This window comes from Narcine bancroftii, chromosome 1, assembly GCF_036971445.1.
Source record: "Narcine bancroftii isolate sNarBan1 chromosome 1, sNarBan1.hap1, whole genome shotgun sequence".
In the NCBI taxonomy this organism is placed as follows: Eukaryota; Metazoa; Chordata; class Chondrichthyes; order Torpediniformes; family Narcinidae; genus Narcine; species Narcine bancroftii.
This window is the reverse complement of record NC_091469.1, coordinates 119,417,583-119,438,982: the sequence shown is the minus strand read 5'-3', so window position 1 is coordinate 119,438,982 and position 21,400 is coordinate 119,417,583. Positions and strand designations below refer to the sequence as shown.

General features: G+C 38.8%; 1 protein-coding gene across 9 annotated transcripts in view; it reads right to left on the bottom strand.

Moving 5' to 3' along the window:
• Positions 1-21,400, bottom strand: part of arhgef28a (Rho guanine nucleotide exchange factor (GEF) 28a) — a 378,379-nt gene that overhangs the window by 128,834 nt on the left and 228,145 nt on the right. For 6 of the 9 annotated variants that reach the window (XM_069937151.1, XM_069937160.1, XM_069937176.1 and 3 more), the window contains 5 exons: positions 15,125-15,167; positions 9,801-9,902; positions 3,111-3,234; positions 2,017-2,152; positions 550-617 (listed from right to left, as the gene is read on the bottom strand). In XM_069937151.1, coding sequence (XP_069793252.1) covers positions 550-617; positions 2,017-2,152; positions 3,111-3,234; positions 9,801-9,902; positions 15,125-15,167 — 473 coding nt within the window. The remainder of the gene's footprint in view (positions 1-549; positions 618-2,016; positions 2,153-3,110; positions 3,235-9,800; positions 9,903-15,124; positions 15,168-21,400) is intronic. The other 3 variants (XM_069937184.1, XM_069937194.1, XM_069937202.1) reach the window with 1 other exon arrangement.

The following is a 21,400-nucleotide window of genomic DNA, read 5'->3' as shown; positions in this document are numbered from 1 at the left end:
AAGCCCAAAATGCTGGAGGAACTCCACGGGTCAGGCAGCAGCCATGAAAAGCAATATACAGCTGAGGCTAATGAAGGATTTTCAGCCTCAAGATGACAGCTATCTTTTGTCTTCCATGAATGCTGCCTTACCTACTCAGTTCCTCCAGCATTTTGTACGTTAGCTTGGATAGTAATGAGGATCTCATGTGTGGCTGGAATTACATTCCTCCAGGCAAGATAATGATCATCTTCATTACAGACTTGAGAAATGAAGGTGCTGAGGAGGCTTTGCATTATCAGAAGAATATTCATTCTCTGCAGCATACCTGATCTTCAACCTGCCTTGGTATTTATTGACTGCTCCAAATAAGTTTCTGCTCAATGGTACCCTCTAGGATTATGAAGATATATAATTGGAATAAATCAATAGAGTCAAAATATGCATTTTACCTGCCTAAATGTTCACTAAATTGGAATTAATTCATGGAGTGAATTGATTTAAGAAGGTCCACTCCAGCCCTTTCACAACCCGAAACACTTCCATTCTTAAAACTAGATCCATACTTACGAGATGCTTGATTTTGGTACACATAGGGACAGAACCTTTGCAACTTTTATGAACATTCATGGAACAATCTGAAAAAGGAAACATATTTAGCAAAAAATAAAATGAAAAATTATTGCAAATGAGGAAAGTCTGAAAGTTTTAAAAGTATATTAGTTGCTCAATACCTGTCATTTAACTTTTAATGTCTTTTCCCTAACAGACTTGCAAGGCATTTTTTAGCTTTTGAAACAATTGTTAAATTTATGTTGCAGCAAGTAGCAAATAGTTTACTTCCATTCCAGTTCTATGCATTGGGAAATGACAAAGGGGAGCTTGGTGAAGCAGATGGGTTGTCAAGTTAAGAAATTGTGCACCCCTTCTACTATGCTAAGACTCAAGGTTCTCAATGTCACAACAAGATCTCCTTCTCCAGTTACAGCAAGTCAGAGAAGAAGTTGCATGTTTTCAGTAAGGTTTCTGGAGCATTTTGAAAGCATTTCCTCTGTCCCCTTGATGATCTCTTACAGCAATGAAGCCCACAATACAATTCAGGAAGTTTGACATGAGTCATCCAATTGATGTGATCCACAAGATGGAAACACCTGACAGCAATTACGACTTCACTGCTGAGAATATTGTTTTACGAATATGTTGACATTGAATTCCTTACCTTACAAAATGTGAAATATGTTGCATCCCTTAGGAGCAAAGGCAGACACTGACAATAAAATTTACCACCTTTGTAAGTGTGCCAACACAATCTTGGACACCAAACCAAGTGAGTGTTTGAGCATTTGAAGATCAAGATCACAAACCCAGCACAAAGTTCTATCGGGCAGAAGTGAAGGTCACTCTCCTGTATGTTTCAGAGGGACACCTCAACTACAGGAGAAGGTACCATCAACACTTTCTCCATGCAATCCTTCAAATACACTGGCAGAATAAGTGAATTTCTGTCAGCATAGCCCTCAGGCCCATATCCCCAGCATTAGATCAGATACTCCACTCTTCACTTCAGGATTGACAGACGCACCTGCATTGTCTACTGTAAGATTAGGCCGAGCCCTGTTCTTCCCCATCTGCCATCTCCCTTCCCGGAAACTGGCACTCCACACCACTCCTCCAGTTTATCACCCAGAAACATTATTGAAAATAGAAAATAGAAGGCCCAGTCTCTATTCCTTTATTTCACCTTTGTATCTACGGAACAGACTTTTTTTTGGTGGGATTAGAGGATTTTAGTTAGATTAGTCTGCTTTATCATAAAGGTGTTGCATTTCAATTATTATGTGTCTTCCAGTTCAAATACACCTGCGTAAATTTTATATGCCTGACGACTGCAAATATTGAGAAGTTGTGCATGGTTGACCAGTGACAAATTGATTGTATTGGGCCCAAACTCATTACATGAAGCTTTATCCATCAGCATACTGCCCTAGCAATGCAAATTAATGAAACTGATCTCATAATAAAATGTTTGCTACTCACTGAAGCACTGCAGCCCATCTTTTCCGCCAACAAGTTTGTTACAAATTAAGCAATGCACCGTCCCTGAAATGACCCCTGCAATAAAGTGATGGCCATTGCTCCATTTCTCTTTTTCCTTGGTATCTTTGTGTTTCCCCTAATTAAAATAAATTGATGACAAGCTTAATATGAGAAATATTTATTTAAACAAGCTTAATATGAGAAATATTTATACATGAAGACATCAATTTGCAGAGCTTGCGACAATGAAGCTACAATACATGAAAACAGATTAAATCATTGCCTTCAATGTGCCAGCAGATTTTGCCTGACAGAAAATTATCTGGAATGTCAAAATCTGAACCCTGGTGCAAAATTCAAAGACTGCCAGTCTTTCTAGGTGCGTTTGACATTTGAACTACCTAAGGAAAATGAGGGGAGATTTAATGGAGGTATTCAAGATTATGAGGTAAATGCAAATCCTGTTTAAGGGGATGAAAGAGTGAACATCCCACAAGTTACCCTCCTGCCTACCTCATCAGCTATCTCCTGTGGAAAAGTCTGCAGTTTCCACATTGTCTTAATTTGCAATCTTAGAACCTTCCAAACAAGAGGGTAAACAAGTTGCCATTAATCCCAAGAGACTGCCCAAGAAGGAAGGATATATGTAACTGCAGCAAGTAAGAATTAGGTGCAGATGTATATTCTACAATGAATATGATAATAAACTCATAGTTCACTTCAGTGACCACAAAATAAGAAAATTGATTTAAAAATCCAAATAAACTAAGAGCATTTAAACAACCCTCACAAAGGTATTACTGCTGTTTGACAGGTCAAAGCTGCATGGAAGAAGAAGCTAGTTGTAAAAGTGAGATTAATTCAGTTTATCGAATCAAATTCAAGCATTTAAAATAACAATTAAAAATGACATGGATTATTTGCAAACCTTAACATTAGGTCGCTTTCCAAGTACCCATTGGTCTAAATGAACCAAAACCATATTGGCATATTCCAATATACAAATAAAACTCTGATGTATCACCATGCAACAGGGTGTGACATTGGGTCTAACTGCAGATAAGACAATCCAAAAAACAAAAATTCATTTTTACCTTGCCCTTATTTTTGGTGCTTGTCATTCTATTCTTGAGGAAACTGAACGTACGGCTCACTTTATATTTCTCAGTCTCTGCTTTTGAAGGAATAATATACTTGTCCCACTCTTCCTCTTCAATTCTGCAAAAAAAATGACAAGGATAAATTCTTTTGACTGACCAAAATTTCAATTAGTTTTTTTTGTCCAGGGCTTGATTTTTAGAAACCAAAACCAAACTAGCCACTTTCAAAGGTTCAGTGGGCTGACTTGTTCATTGCTGAATTACAAAGTCCAGGATGTGCAAGATTCAGTCTCTGATTTGCTCAATGTTAGCCAAGTCTCAGCCAGATTATCAATGATGATTTATTTCATATCATTGGTTTCAATATTCTTATCCAGCAATCACTCATGGAAGTGCACTGTGGGGCTCATTGGGTTAACTAGAAGGAGTTGCTCATAATATTCCTCAGAGAAAAATAATCCAACAGTTGCTGTTTAGCTCAGGGATGAATAAAGATTAAAAGAGATGATTTTTTTTTTTACGTAGCATGTGGTTGGTGCATGGAATGCATTGCCGAGGGTGGTGGTGGTGAATAGTGCTGGTAATGGAGGATGGTACAACAGTGACACTTGAAGGTCTCTTGGACACATGGATTCAGGAGCTTTGTCTATAATATAATTTATGCATTAATATATCAAAACAAGTAAACGTATGGCCAACACAAAATTAAATTTAAGCCATGTTTATAAATTAACTGAAGTCTTTTGGGATATTTTCCTCTTTGCACTAATTTTGCCCGGTTATTCAAAGGTTAATTTTCCAAGCTTGCTGAGCTACAAATAAATGGTCATCTGCCTTCTTGAGCTATACATGCTAAACTCATTTGTTCTAAAGCTGTAAACTATTTGTGCTGACTGCTAAAATTTTCCTGTGTGTTTGTACCTCTTTATATCTAAATATTAATTTGGTAACTATTGGTAAATGTGATATTTCTCTTCAAGAATCTCTAATCTGAAGTATCTTACAAATGTATCCTCAAGAAATTTGGAAAATTAATTTGTAACAAAGAGATTTCTTTTGGATAGCGAACACAGGTTTCTTTGTAAAATCAAATTTACGTAAAACAAGTATTAGTAAAGCGGGTGCAAGGGGTGTAGACCACACCAAGTGTCACCATCAGAGGGGGTTGACACCAAAATGACTGACTATAAAATTTTTGTGCAGTGTTTCAGCAGAAATTTATTAGTTTTTAATAAAAATATCCCTGTAGTTTACTATTAACGACAAATATATTTTTCATAAACCCAGCTTACATGTATCAATATACCTACAAGGCTGTAACTCGAAGCTAATTTACTTTTTGAACCTTCTAGTGCCCTCTGGTCAGAGCTGTCATTATTACCCAATTACAATGATGGTTTGAATCAGGTGGTTTCGTCTGCAAGTGCTACAAGCACATGCTGTTGTTTTCATTGCTGCTGGTATTTTTATAGTCACGGCTTTTGTCAAATTTTCTGATGTTTTAGCTGCAATATTGTGGTAATTAGTATTTGTAAACCTAATTCAATAACTTTTTTGAGAATGAAGTACAGTAGTAATTAAACATTTTTATTTCGGATTCTATTGTTTTCTTACCAAATTTTCACTTCATCCACATGAAGCTACATAAATGTAAATACATTTAGGCTGTGGGTGTGATATGCGTAATTTTAATTTTGCTAGTTGTTTATCTCACTGCTGTTGCCCTTACATTCAGTGATATACGGGAATTACAAGTTACAAGTACCATTAGTACAAAAAACATTACTAAAGATTCTGTATGGCCTGATACAGGAGGAGGTCCACGGAGGAGGTTGGGTGGGGGGGGGGGGGGTGGTGGTGGTGACACTATGAGTTACCGCACTAGGTGTCACCTACACTAGTGATGCCACTGCCTGATACATTCTATAGATCCTTTGGGGAAGGGAAAATAGGCAAGAAAAGGAGCAACAGGAAATTATTGAATTGAATTGTTTATTGTGACATGCACCAAGGCTTTGTTTTGCATGCTATTCAGGCAGATTAACCCATATTTAATACAGCATATAGTGCAATAATAAAACAAAACTGCAGAGTGTAGCATTGCTCACACAAAGTGCAAGCTGTAGAGAAATGTACTGTTAAGCACTCCAAGGGTGTCATCATTTTCCAATGAACGGGTCATTCATGATTACAGCAGGAAATAAACTGTCCTTGAACCTGGAGGATCAGGTTTACAAATTTGTGTTATCGGCCTGATGGAAGGGGGAAAGAAGAGAATCTGACTTGGGTGGGATGGGTCCTTTGATATATTTGCAGCTATCCCAAGGAAGCGCAAAACATAGATGGAGTCAAGGGAGGGAAGTCGTTTTGTACATTGGATAAGCATCTGCGTTCTTACGTGTCAACAAAATTGGAAGCGCAGGAGGAAGATGGAGGCAATCATGAGTCATAAGTAGGCCTTGGACTGGAAGAAAATAAAAAAGCAATAGTGATTATACAGAATAGCAGCACTGAGAAATGTTTTAAAGTGTTATCCATTTCTCTTGGATCAATCTGCAAGTAACTACAGTAGTGCACTGAAGGAATGCTTGCTGATTACCATCAAACATCATCCCATTACTTACAATATACAAAAATTAACTATGGGCCTGGATCTCTAGTTTGTTGTTTTGATCAAGATGGTATACAGTTCACGTTCTGCACATTACAGTGGCTCTGGTGGTGAGTTAGCATTCTGTAAACACCACTGAAGTATAGAATTTCTAAGCCCCAAGTAATTTTCATGAATAGGGTCCAATTGTTCCATTCTATTTCTATGTTCCAACCAAACGTTCATCAGCAAGAGACCAAACATGGCAGTATTGTACCTCTGGGACTATATTTGGACAAGGTGTAGAGTGACAAAAGGTGATTTCATAATGACTTCATGAGAAAAGTTCAAACTAATAAATTATTCTTTAGCAATGCAATTGGTATTTGACTCACAGACCATAAGTGATGATAAAAGCATAAACTGAAAACAGATTTTATGATTAATAGTGCAAAACTGCAGTGGCCTCTGTGCTATATGGTTCTTCTTGCACTGTACACAAATGCTGATTTATCAAGGCCACACCATTTCTTCTGCTGAGATGTAAAATTCTACCAAACGTGACTTTTATATTACTATATTCCCCTCATGAACAAATAACAGAAATTGTGGGTTAATGTAATATTCATCCACATATTTATTTTTAATGCAGTAATGTTATGGCCAGGACTCAGGATTGTCATGGATGAACTTGGGGAAGGAATAGGGAATAAAAATAAGATGAACAATGGGTGATTAATTATTGGAGAAACCAGGAAAAATAACAGGAAAAGAGTCAGTGGTGAAAACTTAAAAGTGCATTGTTTACAGAATTAATTGCCAAGGCTCTCTCTCTCTCTCTACCCCTGGCTTCCACCACTGAGGAGATCAAGAGCACAGCCACATGGGAAAACCACCAGCTGCTGGTGCCCCTCCAAGTCACACATCTTGGGTGCCCAAATCCAATAGTATTAGGAAAGATCTTCACCTGAAAAACTGTAATGCTTCTTAAAGATGGCTAACTAGGGTCTAAATGAAAAACAGGAATCACAAAAGTAACAATTTATGGATCACTGGCAATTAATTGATAGGCTCAAGAGATGAATTTCTGAATGGAAGGTTAATGTGGGAGAAGTGGCTATTGATTTGTGGGATACTGTCATTAGTAGTAGGAAAGCAAGCTCATCCCTTTTAGACAAACTGTACCTGAACCATGCTGAGTCCAGAGTTTTAGTGAATGGAGTAACTAGGGAGATATATGACGCTTTAAACTTACACTAAACTAAAAGACATAGGTCTTGTGGAATCACAGAGGTCAGTTTTAGTAATAGGAAACCCTCCTGTTTTCAAAAGACCTTGGCTAATGTTCTCCAACTTATGTGAACACATGATTAGCTGATCATCTGTTTCAAAGGAGACATTCAAGCCCAATAGTAAAGGCACACAACGTTTCTAAAACTGCCTGTCAATGTTAGAACAGGTGAAGAGGGAAAATACTTTACAACAATGAATAGAGGAACTTTAAAGGAGTTAGTTACAGACACCAAAGCTCATGGAAAAGCAACAACAGGAAATGTTGGGTATCAGACTCAATATGAAAGAGTCTGAGACAGGTAGCACATCATTTCCCTTCAAAAATGTCACTGGTGGGATTCATCAAGAGATAGAAAGAAAAGGGTACACCAAGCATTAAAAACTGGTGTGATACAATCCATTTAATGCATACATGGATTGGCATGCTTACATGAAAATTCCCATTTAGAATTTGAACATACGCATGTAAAAATGAAAAATTAACACAAATATGGAAAGATTACGGATGCGGGCCATATTATTTATTATATATAGAAATATGTTTTTAAAGTAGATTGTGGGGGGTTTAGTGTGGGTCACTTCACAAACAGATACTTACATTTCACATCTCATTTAAAATGGTAGAGCTTTGCTGAAGCCAGACATTCAGGCTCCCATGACTTTGCAGAGACAATGGAACTGCTTTGGAAGGAATTTCAAAAGCAGGTGCAAATGGAGAAGTCCAGGATCAAGTGCTGATAAAGATCTTTCAAGGATTGGGTTTGGAGCCTTGGAAGAGGTTGGTTTTTACTAGAAGAGAGGAAAAAAGGAGCAGGATTCTTCTCTTAGAGAGAAGAGGCTTTTGAAGGCTGCAACATGACAAGCTGACAGCTTGTTGAAAACCCCATTTTGAAGAGGGTTTGTGAGTTCTGAGTTCAGCCAGTTGAAAACCCTTGTTGTCCTTACAAGAGGAAATGGCTGGCTAGTGTTTCTCCTGAAATAACGGAAATAAGAGGAACTTTGTGGTGACCTGGAAGAAGAGGTTATCATTTGGAAAACCCATGATGGGGCAAGTTTCTTCAGCAAGACAATGAAGTGACTGATCATGGGAAATCAGTTTGTGTGTGCCCAACAAGCAACAAATCTCTCTCTGAAACCAACAAGAACCTTCCTGAATGGTAACCATTTACCTTTAAGCACCAGAGCCTGGTGAAAATTCATAAATGTTAAATTCTGTGCATAGTATAAGAATTGGAGTATAAGAACTTGGAGAAGTGAGAAGTGAATGACTAGACTATTAAAGCAAAGAACTTTCCTGAACATATACACATTACATACACGTGCGCTTAGAATGAAAAGGAGTTAGTCAGGTTAAGTTAATTGTAATAAGTTAAAGTTTGATCCTGTTTTTATGTTTAAAGAAAATTAAAAGCAACTTTTGTTTAAGTAACCATTTGTCTTGGTGAATTTCTATTGCTGCTGGGTTTTGGGGTCCTCAGGGCTCATAACATTACACTGGAAATTCAAGTCAGAAAATATATAGGGATATAAGTACAGTCTCGTGAAGGAACTCAGCACATTGAAAGCAGCATCAGTAAGGGGAAAAAATGGTTAAGATTTTGGGCCAAAATTTCTTATCGAGACTGAATATCTCAATAAAGGACTTTGGCTCAAAATGTCGACCATTCTTTTTCTTCTACTAATACTACTCAATCTGCTGAGATTCTCCACGAGATTGCATCTAGATTAAGATTCCAGCATCTGCAGTCTCCTGGATAAATGTAAGTCCATCTGCTGACTGACTGGTAACAATGCAATAGAAAGGAAACTCCCCCCCCCACCTGCCCCCCACCCCATACTCAACAGAGCGAGAATCGTCACTAGTAAATGGTTCTTGTTCGATTCATTGTGCATTCCAGCAGGAGATCGAGAATGTCAACTAAGGCTGTCACCGCTTTAACTTTTAAATAGTAAACTTACACTAGAGTAATCATGAGTCAGTATATTCACAGTACTGCCCATAGCTTAGCTGAGACTAATTACCCACGAGAATGCATGATGAGAAGAGGTGCAGGAGGGATGATCTCTCCAAATCATAATTTTCACAAGGGCTCTGTTGACAGCATCTATGAATGTGCAAGTCAGCCGAACACCCCATTCCTGCATGCCAGCTTTGTATTTTATATTTTATTTTCTAGCATGTTTTATACAATGTTTGTGTGCAAGCTCTTCTATTTTGTGTGTAGCACTCTAATCATTCCAGTCAACCTCTCAGTTTGGTGGTTTACATCTAGCTCATCAAACTGAAAACCATTTCTCCATGGCTAATGCTCTTTCACTTGGTAGTTGTGTCTATAAAACATGCAAGGTATTACTTAACACAAATTGACCAATTTGATTCTAATGTTTATAACCAGATAAATATATGCAGCTATTTTGCATTAATAACTTTTAAATAAAGGAAGTTAACTCTTCTACACCAAATTTATTCAAATCTGAGCTTCTTCATACAATGAAAGGCCAAAAATGTCTCACTAAAGTAGCAACTGAACTTCCCAGCCTCATTGCACCAATTCTCACCATAATTATGGATGGGATTCTCTCCACTGACTATAATAAGGAAAGAAAAACCTACCCTTGGTCATGGATCAATATGATAGTGAACAGATAATCTGTTGTAACATTTTTTTAATCTTCACGTAAATGACCTAAAGGTTCAATGTTCTCACAGTTTGAGAGAGTTAGATGTGTTTAGTAATCAGATTAAAACAGATGGATATTACTTCACACAGACACATATTTAGTAGAGGACTGAAACATACTCTTTAAGAAACTCCGATAATGTCAGATGCTGCAGCGAATCTGAAAGCTCCGAACACCCTTCCTCATCAGCTGACTGCGCCCATTTGCGAAAACTAAGTTCCCTATAGAAAATGACAAATTCCTGATTTTTTTTCTGTAATGAAAATATAACCAACATAACTCCAGAATAATACATAGTTATCAACTTTTTTGTCACAGCAAAAGATTATCTGTGCCTGAAAATATATTTTACAACATGGATGTAAAACTCCTTTTGTTAAATACAAAGCAAAATTTCCATGTTTGCTGTATTGCCTTCTTAGAGATTATAATATCTGGATGACTACATTAAATAAAATATTTTAAGTGACCTCCATTATCTGAATCACAAATTATGTTTAACGTGACAAGGCTTCTTCCTAGGCATATATTCACATGGTCATATGTTGCTACACTACTTGTATGCAATGTTACAAAATTTGCGGACGCAAGTTATGAGCTGGTGATCATGAATCTATAAATGGCTGTTAATGCCAAAACAAATAAATAACTCATCCATGAGGAAGCTAAGAATGACGTTGAAGGCCAGTGCCTGAGATTAGTTAAAGAAGAGCATGAGAAAGACACAAAATACAGTCATTCGCCCTTTTGCCTCATCAGTTCATGTCATTGTGAGTTTTCATTCTACAAGACAAAGAGAGTAGTATCAAGATGTGATGGTTTTCAAGATACTGCAGGACTATGGCAAACCAGAATTTGGTGTTTTTCCCAGAAGTTTACATAAACTTCCAACTAAACCCAAATTTGGACGTGGATTTTAAAATAAAAGATCCAGATGAAAAAGTGGAAGAATGATGAATATACAACATTTAATGTGAAAAGAATGTAGGACAATGAAACCAAGGTAGCTCAACAAGAAACATGGATGTAAATGGATAGATCTCAAAGCTGAAAGATACAACACATGAAAGGGTAATGATGCAGAGTTAACAGAAACCAATAACACTCTGGAAATGACAATTAACTGGATCACCAGATCAAAAGACCAAATCTGGAAGGTAAAAATGAGCATGCCCGACATCATCCAAGTTAATTTAGGCAGAGAGGACATTTAAAGGAGAGGAGCATTGCAGGAAAAGTCAACCAAATCAAATCTCTTTCAAGCCATGTGAGTATTACGCAAGAAACATTACTATTAAGATGACAGATCCAAGATTGGAACAGAGATGCAGGCAATATAGATTTTATAATATGCCGTGTTTGGTAAATATGTAAAATAGCCCCATAGATGCCATAAAGGCTTATAGCAGAACATTTGTGAAACAATTAGCTATTTTAGAGAAAAAGGTATTTAACAGGATGTTTAAGGACTGCCCAGTAGATTTTCTATTAATCTTGTAAATCTACATGATTGAATAGTAGAATTTAAGTATAAAGAGAATTTTGAAGTGGGCGTGCCTGAACAACAATGAGTGAAAAGCAACTCAAATGTGATCATTGATCATTCATTAAAACTTTGCATTCATAGGAAAGCTGTGGTCAGCCATGCTAATTGGATTTACTGGACATTTGAGGACACCTAATATGATCAGTTTATATCCATACTTGAGCCTTTCCAATTACAGATTTAGAGATGATTAATACTAACATTACAGCCCATTTCCAGAAGATGTATTTTAAGACCAGAATTAGATGTCAAAAGCCTGAAACCATCAATCATCAATATCTGATAATAAATAATTTGCTACTATTTTAAAATCAACATGGTATTACAACAAATTAAGTTTAATTTTGCTTCCTCCAAAATTGTTTGCCAATAATGTACAATGAAACCTTAAGTTTTTCAATTTTGAACATTCAAATTTACGTTTGACCAAAAAAAAAGTACCACCTCATAGCATTTCACCTGATCTTTTGGCATTACAGGAAATCACAAAGAACCCCAGAAAATGGTTTAATATTAAAATTATAACAACTATTTGAATTTATTTAGCACCCCCAATGTAACAAAACAGCCCAAGATACTTCATTTGAACATTATCAGAAAATAAAATGATGCCAAGCCAAACTGATATTAGAGCCTGTGATCAAGTTTTTTTTCAAAGATGGAGTTGTAAAGACAAAGAGGCTAGGGTATTTAGGGAAGGAATTGTGGAGTTCAAAGTCCACACAGCTGAAGGCATCACTGTGAACAGTGGGTAAAATAAAAAAAAGATGAGGAAGAAGTTAGAATTGGAGGAACACACAGATCTCAGGGGATCAATTGGTGACAAAAGGTTAGAGTTGAGGAGAAGTAAGGCTGCAGAAGGATTTGAACATGGGGATGAACATTCTAATACAGGGGAGTGTAAGGTAAAAACATCATGAGATGGGACCGGAGAAGGAGTCACCCAGTACTAAGGAGTAACAGAATGCAGATGTGACCTTGTACACTCAAGATAAGCTTTGCACTAACAAGAATGATGTGCAGCAAACTAACAGAGAAGGATAGCAACAGTTTATTCACTGGACAATGTCTTTGGCTTGGCTTCGCGGACGAAGATTTATGGAGGGGGTAAAAAGTCCACGTCAGCTGCAGGCTCGTTTGTGGCTGACCAGTCCGATGCGGGACAGGCAGACACGATTGCAGCGGTTGCAAGGGAAAATTGGTTGGTTGGGGTTGGGTGTTGGGTTTTTCCTCCTTTGCCTTTTGTCAGTGAGGTGGGCTCTGCGGTCTTCTTCAAAGGAGGCTGCTGCCCGCCAAACTGTGAGGCGCCAAGATGCACGGTTTGAGGCGTTATCAGCCCACTGGCGGTGGTCAATGTGGCAGGCACCAAGAGATTTCTTTAGGCAGTCCTTGTACCTTTTCTTTGGTGCACCTCTGTCACGGTGGCCAGTGGAGAGCTCGCCATATAATACGATCTTGGGAAGGCGATGGTCCTCCATTCTGGAGACGTGACCCATCCAGCGCAGCTGGATCTTCAGCAGCGTGGACTCGATGCTGTCGACCTCTGCCATCTCGAGTACCTCGACGTTAGGGGTGTGAGCGCTCCAATGGATGTTGAGGATGGAGCGGAGACAACGCTGGTGGAAGCGTTCTAGGAGCCGTAGGTGGTGCCGGTAGAGGACCCATGATTCGGAGCCGAACAGGAGTGTGGGTATGACAACGGCTCTGTATACGCTTATCTTTGTGAGGTTTTTCAGTTGGTTGTTTTTCCAGACTCTTTTGTGTAGTCTTCCAAAGGCGCTATTTGCCTTGGCGAGTCTGTTGTCTATCTCATTGTCGATCCTTGCATCTGATGAAATGGTGCAGCCGAGATAGGTAAACTGGTTGACCGTTTTGAGTTTTGTGTGCCCGATGGAGATGTGGGGGGGCTGGTAGTCATGGTGGGGAGCTGGCTGATGGAGGACAATGTAATGGTATGATAATTTACTAAGTACGTATCCTGAGGTATTAAAAAAACACCACTTGCTGATAACGGCAGAATGCGCCTTCTCCAACTAACACTGTTAGTTGCAAGTGTTACAATCCGGTAATAAAGAACAAAGAACCTTGATTTCGACTCAGTCTGGTGTCTGACTCACTCATTCATGAACAAAGCAGACCTAACAGGAGTTAATAGCATAGAGCCACCAGTGTAGGTCAGTGAGCATAAGTGAACAGGTTTTGTTATACATACAGGCAGCAGGGTCTTTGTGGATTTCAATGAGTTTGGCTGTTGCTATGAAAAGAAAACCGAAGCAAGTTCTATAGGACTAATGGACCCTATGGCCTTCCACACTTCCCTTTCATGAAGTGATCTGAAAGTCACTGACTTCTGTTAGGCTGCTTCTGATTCTTCTGCAGTGTCATTTTCAATTAGGAAAATTTTGCAAACAGCAAAATCGCCACCATCAACAAGCAACGACAAAAGATCATTCTGGTCCATGTGGACACCAGAACATTAGTCTTGCAATAAGCAAGTTGGTCCACTATGGAATAAACAAATTCAATGAGCATTTTTTCACTGACACATAGACAATATTTTAGGGTCAAGTCAAAACATTAACAGCTGATCAACATAAACATGCATATGGATCTTTGATCTAGAAGAGGTTGATCCGCATCCTTGATTTGTGCTGTTCCATGTTGCAATCACTAGAAAGGGAGTTCCTGCTTGAGTAGACGAGTGACAGGCTAGGTCGAGTGTTGGAACAAGAAGACAGAAAGAATAAAGCTCGGTTAGTGAACTAATTATGAGGTTCACAGGGATCAGGAAAGAGATGTTGTTTTGGGTTGAAAGAATTAAAGAGAGATGAAGGCAAATTACAAAGGAAAGAATTCAATATTTGTTTAGCATAGGCAAGTAAATGGACAGGGAATCTAAAGGAGAAGGCAAAATGCTTGGGATTGAATAGATTGAACAGAAATAAAGGAGAAAAATGTAAAATTTATGGAAATAAAGGAAAGGCATATGTGAATGTGATTATGTATATATGCACATACAATTATATGCAAGCAAAGTGCGTATGACAACTTGCTTACAAGGATCGACAGCTATGTGCCACCTAACATCCACGATACCTTCAGTGAAATTGGGTTTTTTGCGACGTGGACATTGTGCAAACACCATATTATATACTTAGCAAAGGTATATGGGATACTGTAGAATACCTGTAAACTTTTTATTTGTAAGTTGGGATCAGTGTGGGGACCAACACGGGGCTGTGGGGAGAGAGTAGGGGAGTGGAGTCAGTGTGAGGACCAACACGGGGCTGTGGGAGAGAGCGGGGCAGTGGGATCAGTGAGGGGACTGACGTGGGGAGAACGCGGGCCATTGGGATCAGTGTGGGGAATGACACCGGGCTGTGGGGAGAGAGCAGGGCGGTGGGATTAATTGGGACTGATACAGGGCAGTTGGGAGAGAGTGGGGCAGTTGGATCAGTGTGTATATATAGTGTACAATTTCCTATAGCTAGCAATCACTTTTTCTAAATTGCTAAGGTAACTGACGCATATGCAGTTAGACTTTGCCCGAATGGACATGAAGCAGTGCATACATGTACAAGAGCAATTCGGAGTGGTCAATATACATTAATATTACCCTTTCCAGTGATGTCTATATCTGTTTAAATTAATTTAAAAAAACTATTCATAACAGTAATAAACAAAGCTAATGCAAAATGTTACATAGGCTTCTCCAGAGCCACATTTTCATTCTCCCAGAAATTTTGCAACTACTATGATCTAAAGTTTGAGTATCGCCACAGGTAAGATTATGATTTGTTTTATTAATCTTGTGGTTTAAAGATGTTTTGTAAATATCTATTTTAATTAGAATATCCCAGCTTAACCGATATTGGAGAGTTGAATTCTTCACTGTACCTCTTCTCTTTCAGCTGCCCCGGGAGACTGAAGGTTCGCTGATCTGAAATAAAGGAATATAGAAATTTTTACAGAAGGAAAAGGTGGAATAATAAACTTGCTTTCACTTGGCTAAATTTCTTTACAATTCTCCTTTAAAAGAAATTACTCATGACACAAGACTTGATTTAAAATTTGAAATATTTGATTATGTGCCTTCAAAATCATCACTTATTCAGGCTCTTGTGTCCCCAGATTCTTTATGGGAATTTTGAAGATAGCATGTCTGGTCAAGATTGCATTTCATAAAAACGATACATTTCCAAGTTTAGCACAAAGGTACAGCAGCATGCACCCTCATTTATGTCAGACACAGTAAAAGTTCCTCCATCCTGCTCCAAAATAGCACTTCAGTTCTGATAAATCGATTACTGAAACAGTATTTACTCCAAAAAGCCATGCCTGTTCTTCCCGAGCAAGGTTTATACGTTGGTGAAAAAATGGACAAGGAGAAGCAAGAAACTTAAATCGCTACAGTCAAGAACACCTCAATCATGTCAGTCATATTAAACCTTACACTGATGTACTTACCTTAAAGAGAGAAAATACTTCTCAAGTCCACGCTAAAGAGCTGACATAAATTTAAGGAATTTCTCAAAATGTCCTTGGCAAATTTAGGAAATGATTCCTAACTCATTACACTACAAATGGTCTGCATTAAGTTAGCAGTTATTTGCAAATCTCATAGGAAGTTTTGGTACAATTTACCAATGCTTAATAAGCTACAAGAGAGAAATTGCTTCCCAGTAAATAAACATGATAAAATGAGCATAGGAACATTGTGAGGTATTTACAAAAAATTGCAAGTCTTCAATTATCAAGCTAAATTGTGGTTAAACTAAAATGACATATATTTACAGATAAGTACCAGATGTAATTGTGGTTTTGTGCTAATGCATTCTTGTTGGGATTCTTTCTGAATACCAGAGTAGCTCAACAGATTAAACTATATTAATCCATAGAAAATTTTGACTGCACACTTTTCATACTCAAAGTAGTTTTTGCATCAAGTAAACAGTCTGCTCTTGGCTGTGCTGTCAGGATTATATGAAATAACCAATCTTTAATTGCACTTCTCACTTTTGCTTTACTGTGAAGATCAATGGATCTTCTATGACAGATAACAAAGGATGGCAAGAGGAATAATGAAGGAAGCAGAAAGCCATATAAATAGGAAACATGCTAATCAGAACAGGCAGCTTTCAATTAAATTCAGGCAATAATGTCTGGAAACCAACCAGACCGACTACCTAGCCAGCAACCTGAGAGTTTTAAACTTAAATTAAATTTAGACATACAGCATGGTAACAGGCCATTTCAGCCCACGAGTCCATGCCACCCAATTTACAGCTCATTAACCTACACCCCGTTACATTTTGAATGGTGGGAAGAAACTGGAGCACCCGGAGAAAACCCAGTCACGGGGAAAACATACAAACTCCTTACAGACAGTGTGGGATTTGAACACGCACTAACCACTATGCCAACCGTTGTAGTGAGATGGAGCACAGAAATAGGCCCTTTGCCCCACCAAGTCCATGCTGATCATCAACCATCCATTCACACTTATCCTACATTTTTAAAAATGATTCCACTCGCTCATCAACTCCTTGCAGGTTCTATCACTCAACTACACATTAGGGGAATTTACAGTGGCAAATTAACCTTCCAACCAGTACATCTTTAGGATGGGGAGGAATTTTGAGCATGTGAAAGAAAGCCATGCAGTCTCATAAAGAACATGCAGACCACGCAGACAGCACCAAGGTCAGGACTGAAAGGCAACAGCTCAACTAGCTGCAGCTCAATGCTGTCCAGTGGGAATGTTTATCTGGCAGTAGGAGGCTGCAGCCAGAAGATCATTGCTCATAGCCTCTTGTAGTCAGCGATCCAAAGACTATTAGTGGATTGTCTTTGGGATTCAAAGAAAAGCAAAGAAAGAACCGAGAGTCAAGGACAGTTGGGGGGTGCAGATTTTACTATGATCTAGTAATGGGGAGAGAGGAGGGGTGTGTATTGCAATTGTGGAACAATAGAAAACCCAAGGTTCCTCTCCCCAGTGTTCAAGAAGAGTGTGATAAACCACTGTAACACTGTGATTGGCTGCTATTGGCTGGACATGCCTCCCGAGACCAATCCTTCCCATAGCCCCTTGCAGGCTACCTTTTTCCTTTTGCTCTGATCAGTCAAGGAGGTAGATGGCTGCTTGATAGTGATCCAGTCTTTAGCTATTAAAAGCCTGATTGTTCACTACTCAGCCTTTTGTGAATTATTGATGGTACATCAAAGAGGAATGCAATCTTTTTTGGTAGAGAAGCACGAAAGTCTGCAGATGCTGTGAAAATAGTCAAAACACAGAGACGGTGGAGTAAGTCAGCCAGTCTCGCAGTATTCATAGGAGGTAAAGATATATTACTGGCGTTTCGGGCCTGAGCCCTTGTAAGGACACTGATTTAAAAACAAATGAAGAATACACTCACTCGTTCCTTTCAGCCCACCATGAAGTTGACTTTCTTTTATTATGCACTAGACACAGCATTGCATTCTTCAACTCCCCAAACACCACCCAGCCAAACTCCTCTGACATTCTCATTGGCTCCCTGCCTCGCGGGTGATCCTGACACTCTCACTCTCCACCTCCTGCGTGTGAGATTCATCACCCACCACTGCTCCTGATCAAGGTAAGTAGGCAACTGCAATAGCCACCTCCACACCCACCCCTCCCTCAGCCATGCAAGGAACTGCCTCACTACGTAAAGGTCCAGAGGGCTGACAGTTCGGCCTGACCTCATACAATAGGGCAAGTCAGGCCACACATGGTCCGACTGGGCAAGGGTGAGACTGGTCCTCTGATTCTGGCTCTGACGCAGAACATGGACCACTGACGTTCGCTGGTTTCAACCTGTCAATGGAAACTGTGTCAGCTTCTCCATTCCTGTCGATCACAAAAATCTTCAGGTAACACCTGAAAAGGACCATCATAAATGGGATGAAGTGGTTTGCGAACAAGCATCATGCTGGAGGAACACTTGAGTACTGTGCTGTAAATCATTCGGAACATACACTGCAGGTGACACCTGCCACGTAGGAGTAGGTTGGAGTAATCTCATGTTTTCCCGAAGATGATCAACATAACTCACCGGATCGTAGAGCGTTGGGGCTTGGACTCGGATTAACAAACTCACCTGGCAAGTTTAACATAGTGCCCTATACCAGCTCTGCTACTGAACAGCCAAAACCTGCGTTAACAGCAGTATGCACACCAAGGAGGGCAAATATTCGCTCTACGTAGATACATCACCACCTGCTGTTAATGCTACCTTCAATTGTTGATGGAAATGCTCAACAAGGCTGTTGGCCTGCAGATGGTAAACCGCAGTGCGAATACAGGTAGTACCCAGTTCAGTGAGAATGCCAACTCAAACTGAGACCCTCAATCCATTGTAATAGTAACTAGTAAACCAACAGATGGAATCCAATGATCCACGAAAGCCCTAGCGACTGTCTCCGCAGTGATGCCTGTGATAGGAATGACCTCCTGTCACCTGGTAGTTCAATCTTCACACATGAGCAGATAAGTATATCCTGGAGATGGCGGAAGCAGGCCAACCCAGTCTAGGTGCACATGGTGGAAATGGGAATCTGGAACATCAAAATTCCCCAACTTGGATTTCATGTGTCTGGAGACTTTAGAGCATTGACACGGTAGTAGATCCTTCCCTATAATCCAGCAACCTGTTTAACATGAGGCCAGGTAAAACATTCTGTAACTAGCTTGATTGATGCTTTTCTACCAGGTTCAATAGATTGTGAAGAGATTCAAAAATCTCCTGCTGCATAGCTGCACAAAAGGCCTACGCCTTCCTGTGGAAAAATCACAGATGGAGGGACGACAGATGCAGCTCACTTGCATACAAGAGCTACTGTCCACAAAAGTGATTTCTCAAAAATGTGACAAGAAACTTACTCCCAAAATGGAATTTGCCATGTTTGCAAACAAGAAAACCCAACGAAAAGGTTTCTTGAGACTGAAATCCAGCGTGAGTGACCTTTGGCATATGTTTGAATATGAGAATCATTCATGGCTGAAAGAACACACGACATATTGGGGAGTCTGGGTTCCTCCATGGTTGGAGGGGCCACTGAAATCTTGGCACTGGAATTGACAAGAAATAAAACATCCAAGAGACCATCTTTGAGGAAAAGACGGCAGCTGATGTGCCCATGGGCAGCAGTTGCCTCAACTGACGGGCCTGGTCATTTCCCAGCTTCCATTTGTAGAAGTCGCAAGGTGGCAGCATCAAATCTCCAATACTTCCAACAAATACTTATTCACTTGCCTCTACCACATCCTCGAGCATCACGATTCCAACCAGGTTAAAGAAAGAAATTCCATTGCATGCTCAAAGCCTGGACCTGTGTAGTCAGTGCTGTCATTTTCTGCTCAACTCAGTTATTTTCAATTGATATGGTGCTAGTGCTATTTTTAATTTATAAACCTTCGATTTATAAGGTGCTGGCTCTTCACAAAGTGCAGTAAGCAGTTGCTCCATTTCTATTTGCTCCTGTTGATGATGGGAAGTAGCCAATCCTTCTATCTTCAATGCAGAGGTCCTGGACATAATGAGGTCGGTATGATCTGCCAGCAGATTGAGTGTGGACATTCAAAAGACACTCACCAAATGCTCTTTAACATGATGATGTAATTGGGCAATACTGGTCTCCCTCAATGGCTGAGTACATCGTAGAATAGATGCCTTAAGCATTTCGTATGAGAGATTACCATCTGGATCCACTAAGACATCCTCCACTTCACAGATATGTTTTTAATGTCAGCACAGTTACAAGCAAAAGTTGTGCATGCAGAGTACAAGCTAGGATTTTATTTGATCATTCACCATGTTTGATGTCATGCATAATTTCTGAAAAAGAAAAGTGGTTTTGTAGATGGAGATTTAATTCTACATGGTGATAGAATACCATAATCAAAAGAGATTGGGTTGGACATCTGTTTTTTTTTCTTCTTTTAATTCTAAGACAAGAGGGGTGGCAATTTTGATTCATAAAATTTTATCATTTGAATTGGAATCTTCATCGGGAAATGTAGGTAGAGCTTTACAAGTGAATTGTAAAATCTTTGTTGAATCTTGGACTTTCCTTAATCTTTATGCACCTAATGTAGATGATGAGTGGTTTATTTCAGAAGCTTTTTTATTGTTAACTCAAGCTAATGAAAATATTTTAGTTGGGGGAGATTTTAATTGTGTTTTGGAACCTTTATTGGATAGAAACTCAAAGAGTATAAGGAAATCAAAGACAGCAATACAGATCAAAGAATTGATGAAGGATTTAAATCTGGTAGATATTTGGAGAAAGGTTCATCCTACAGAGAAAGATTTTTTTTTATTCATTACGACATGATTCGTTTTCTAGGATTGATTTTTTTTTGGTATCAGCACACCTACAGGGTAGAGTATTGCAAGCTGAATATAAAAGTAGAGTTCTATCTCACCACTCATTATTATTTTTTTTCTTGTGAAAGTTTAGAAGTATAGATGGAGATTTAATGCAATGTTATTGAAAAAAACAGAGTTTGTTACTTTTGTTAAAGAGCATATCTCTTTATTTTTGACTGAGAATATTAACGCTGTTGATAGTCATTTTGTAGTATGGGATGCGCTAAAAGCTTATTTGAGGGAACAGGTTATAAGTTATTCTATGAAAGTTAAGAAACAATTTATGGCAGAAAGTTTAATATTGGAAAATCAGATTGCTGAGTTAGAGAAAGATTTTCAGAAGGATGTGACTGAAGACAAAAAAGCCGTATTTGCAAAATTGAAATTACGTTATAATACTTTACAAACTTATCAGTTTGAGCGTTTAATTAATCGAACTAAACAACGTTATTATGAGTTGGGAGAAAGAACTCATAAGGTACTTGCTTGGCAATTGAAAGCTGAACAGGCATCTCGGACTATTAATGCCATTAAAAAGAATTCAATAATTATCTATAAGCCTCAGGAAATTAATGACCAGTTTTATTAATTTTATCAAAAATTATATACTTCTGAGGGGAAGCGGGATAATGGTTCTATTGAATCTTATTTTTCTAAATTGAGGTTACCAGTATTTCTTCTTTTCTTTGGCTTGGCTTCGCGGACGAAGATTTATGGAGAGGGTAAAAAGTATTAGATGAGAAAGATATCCAGGAATTGAAATCTCCATTTACAAATTTTG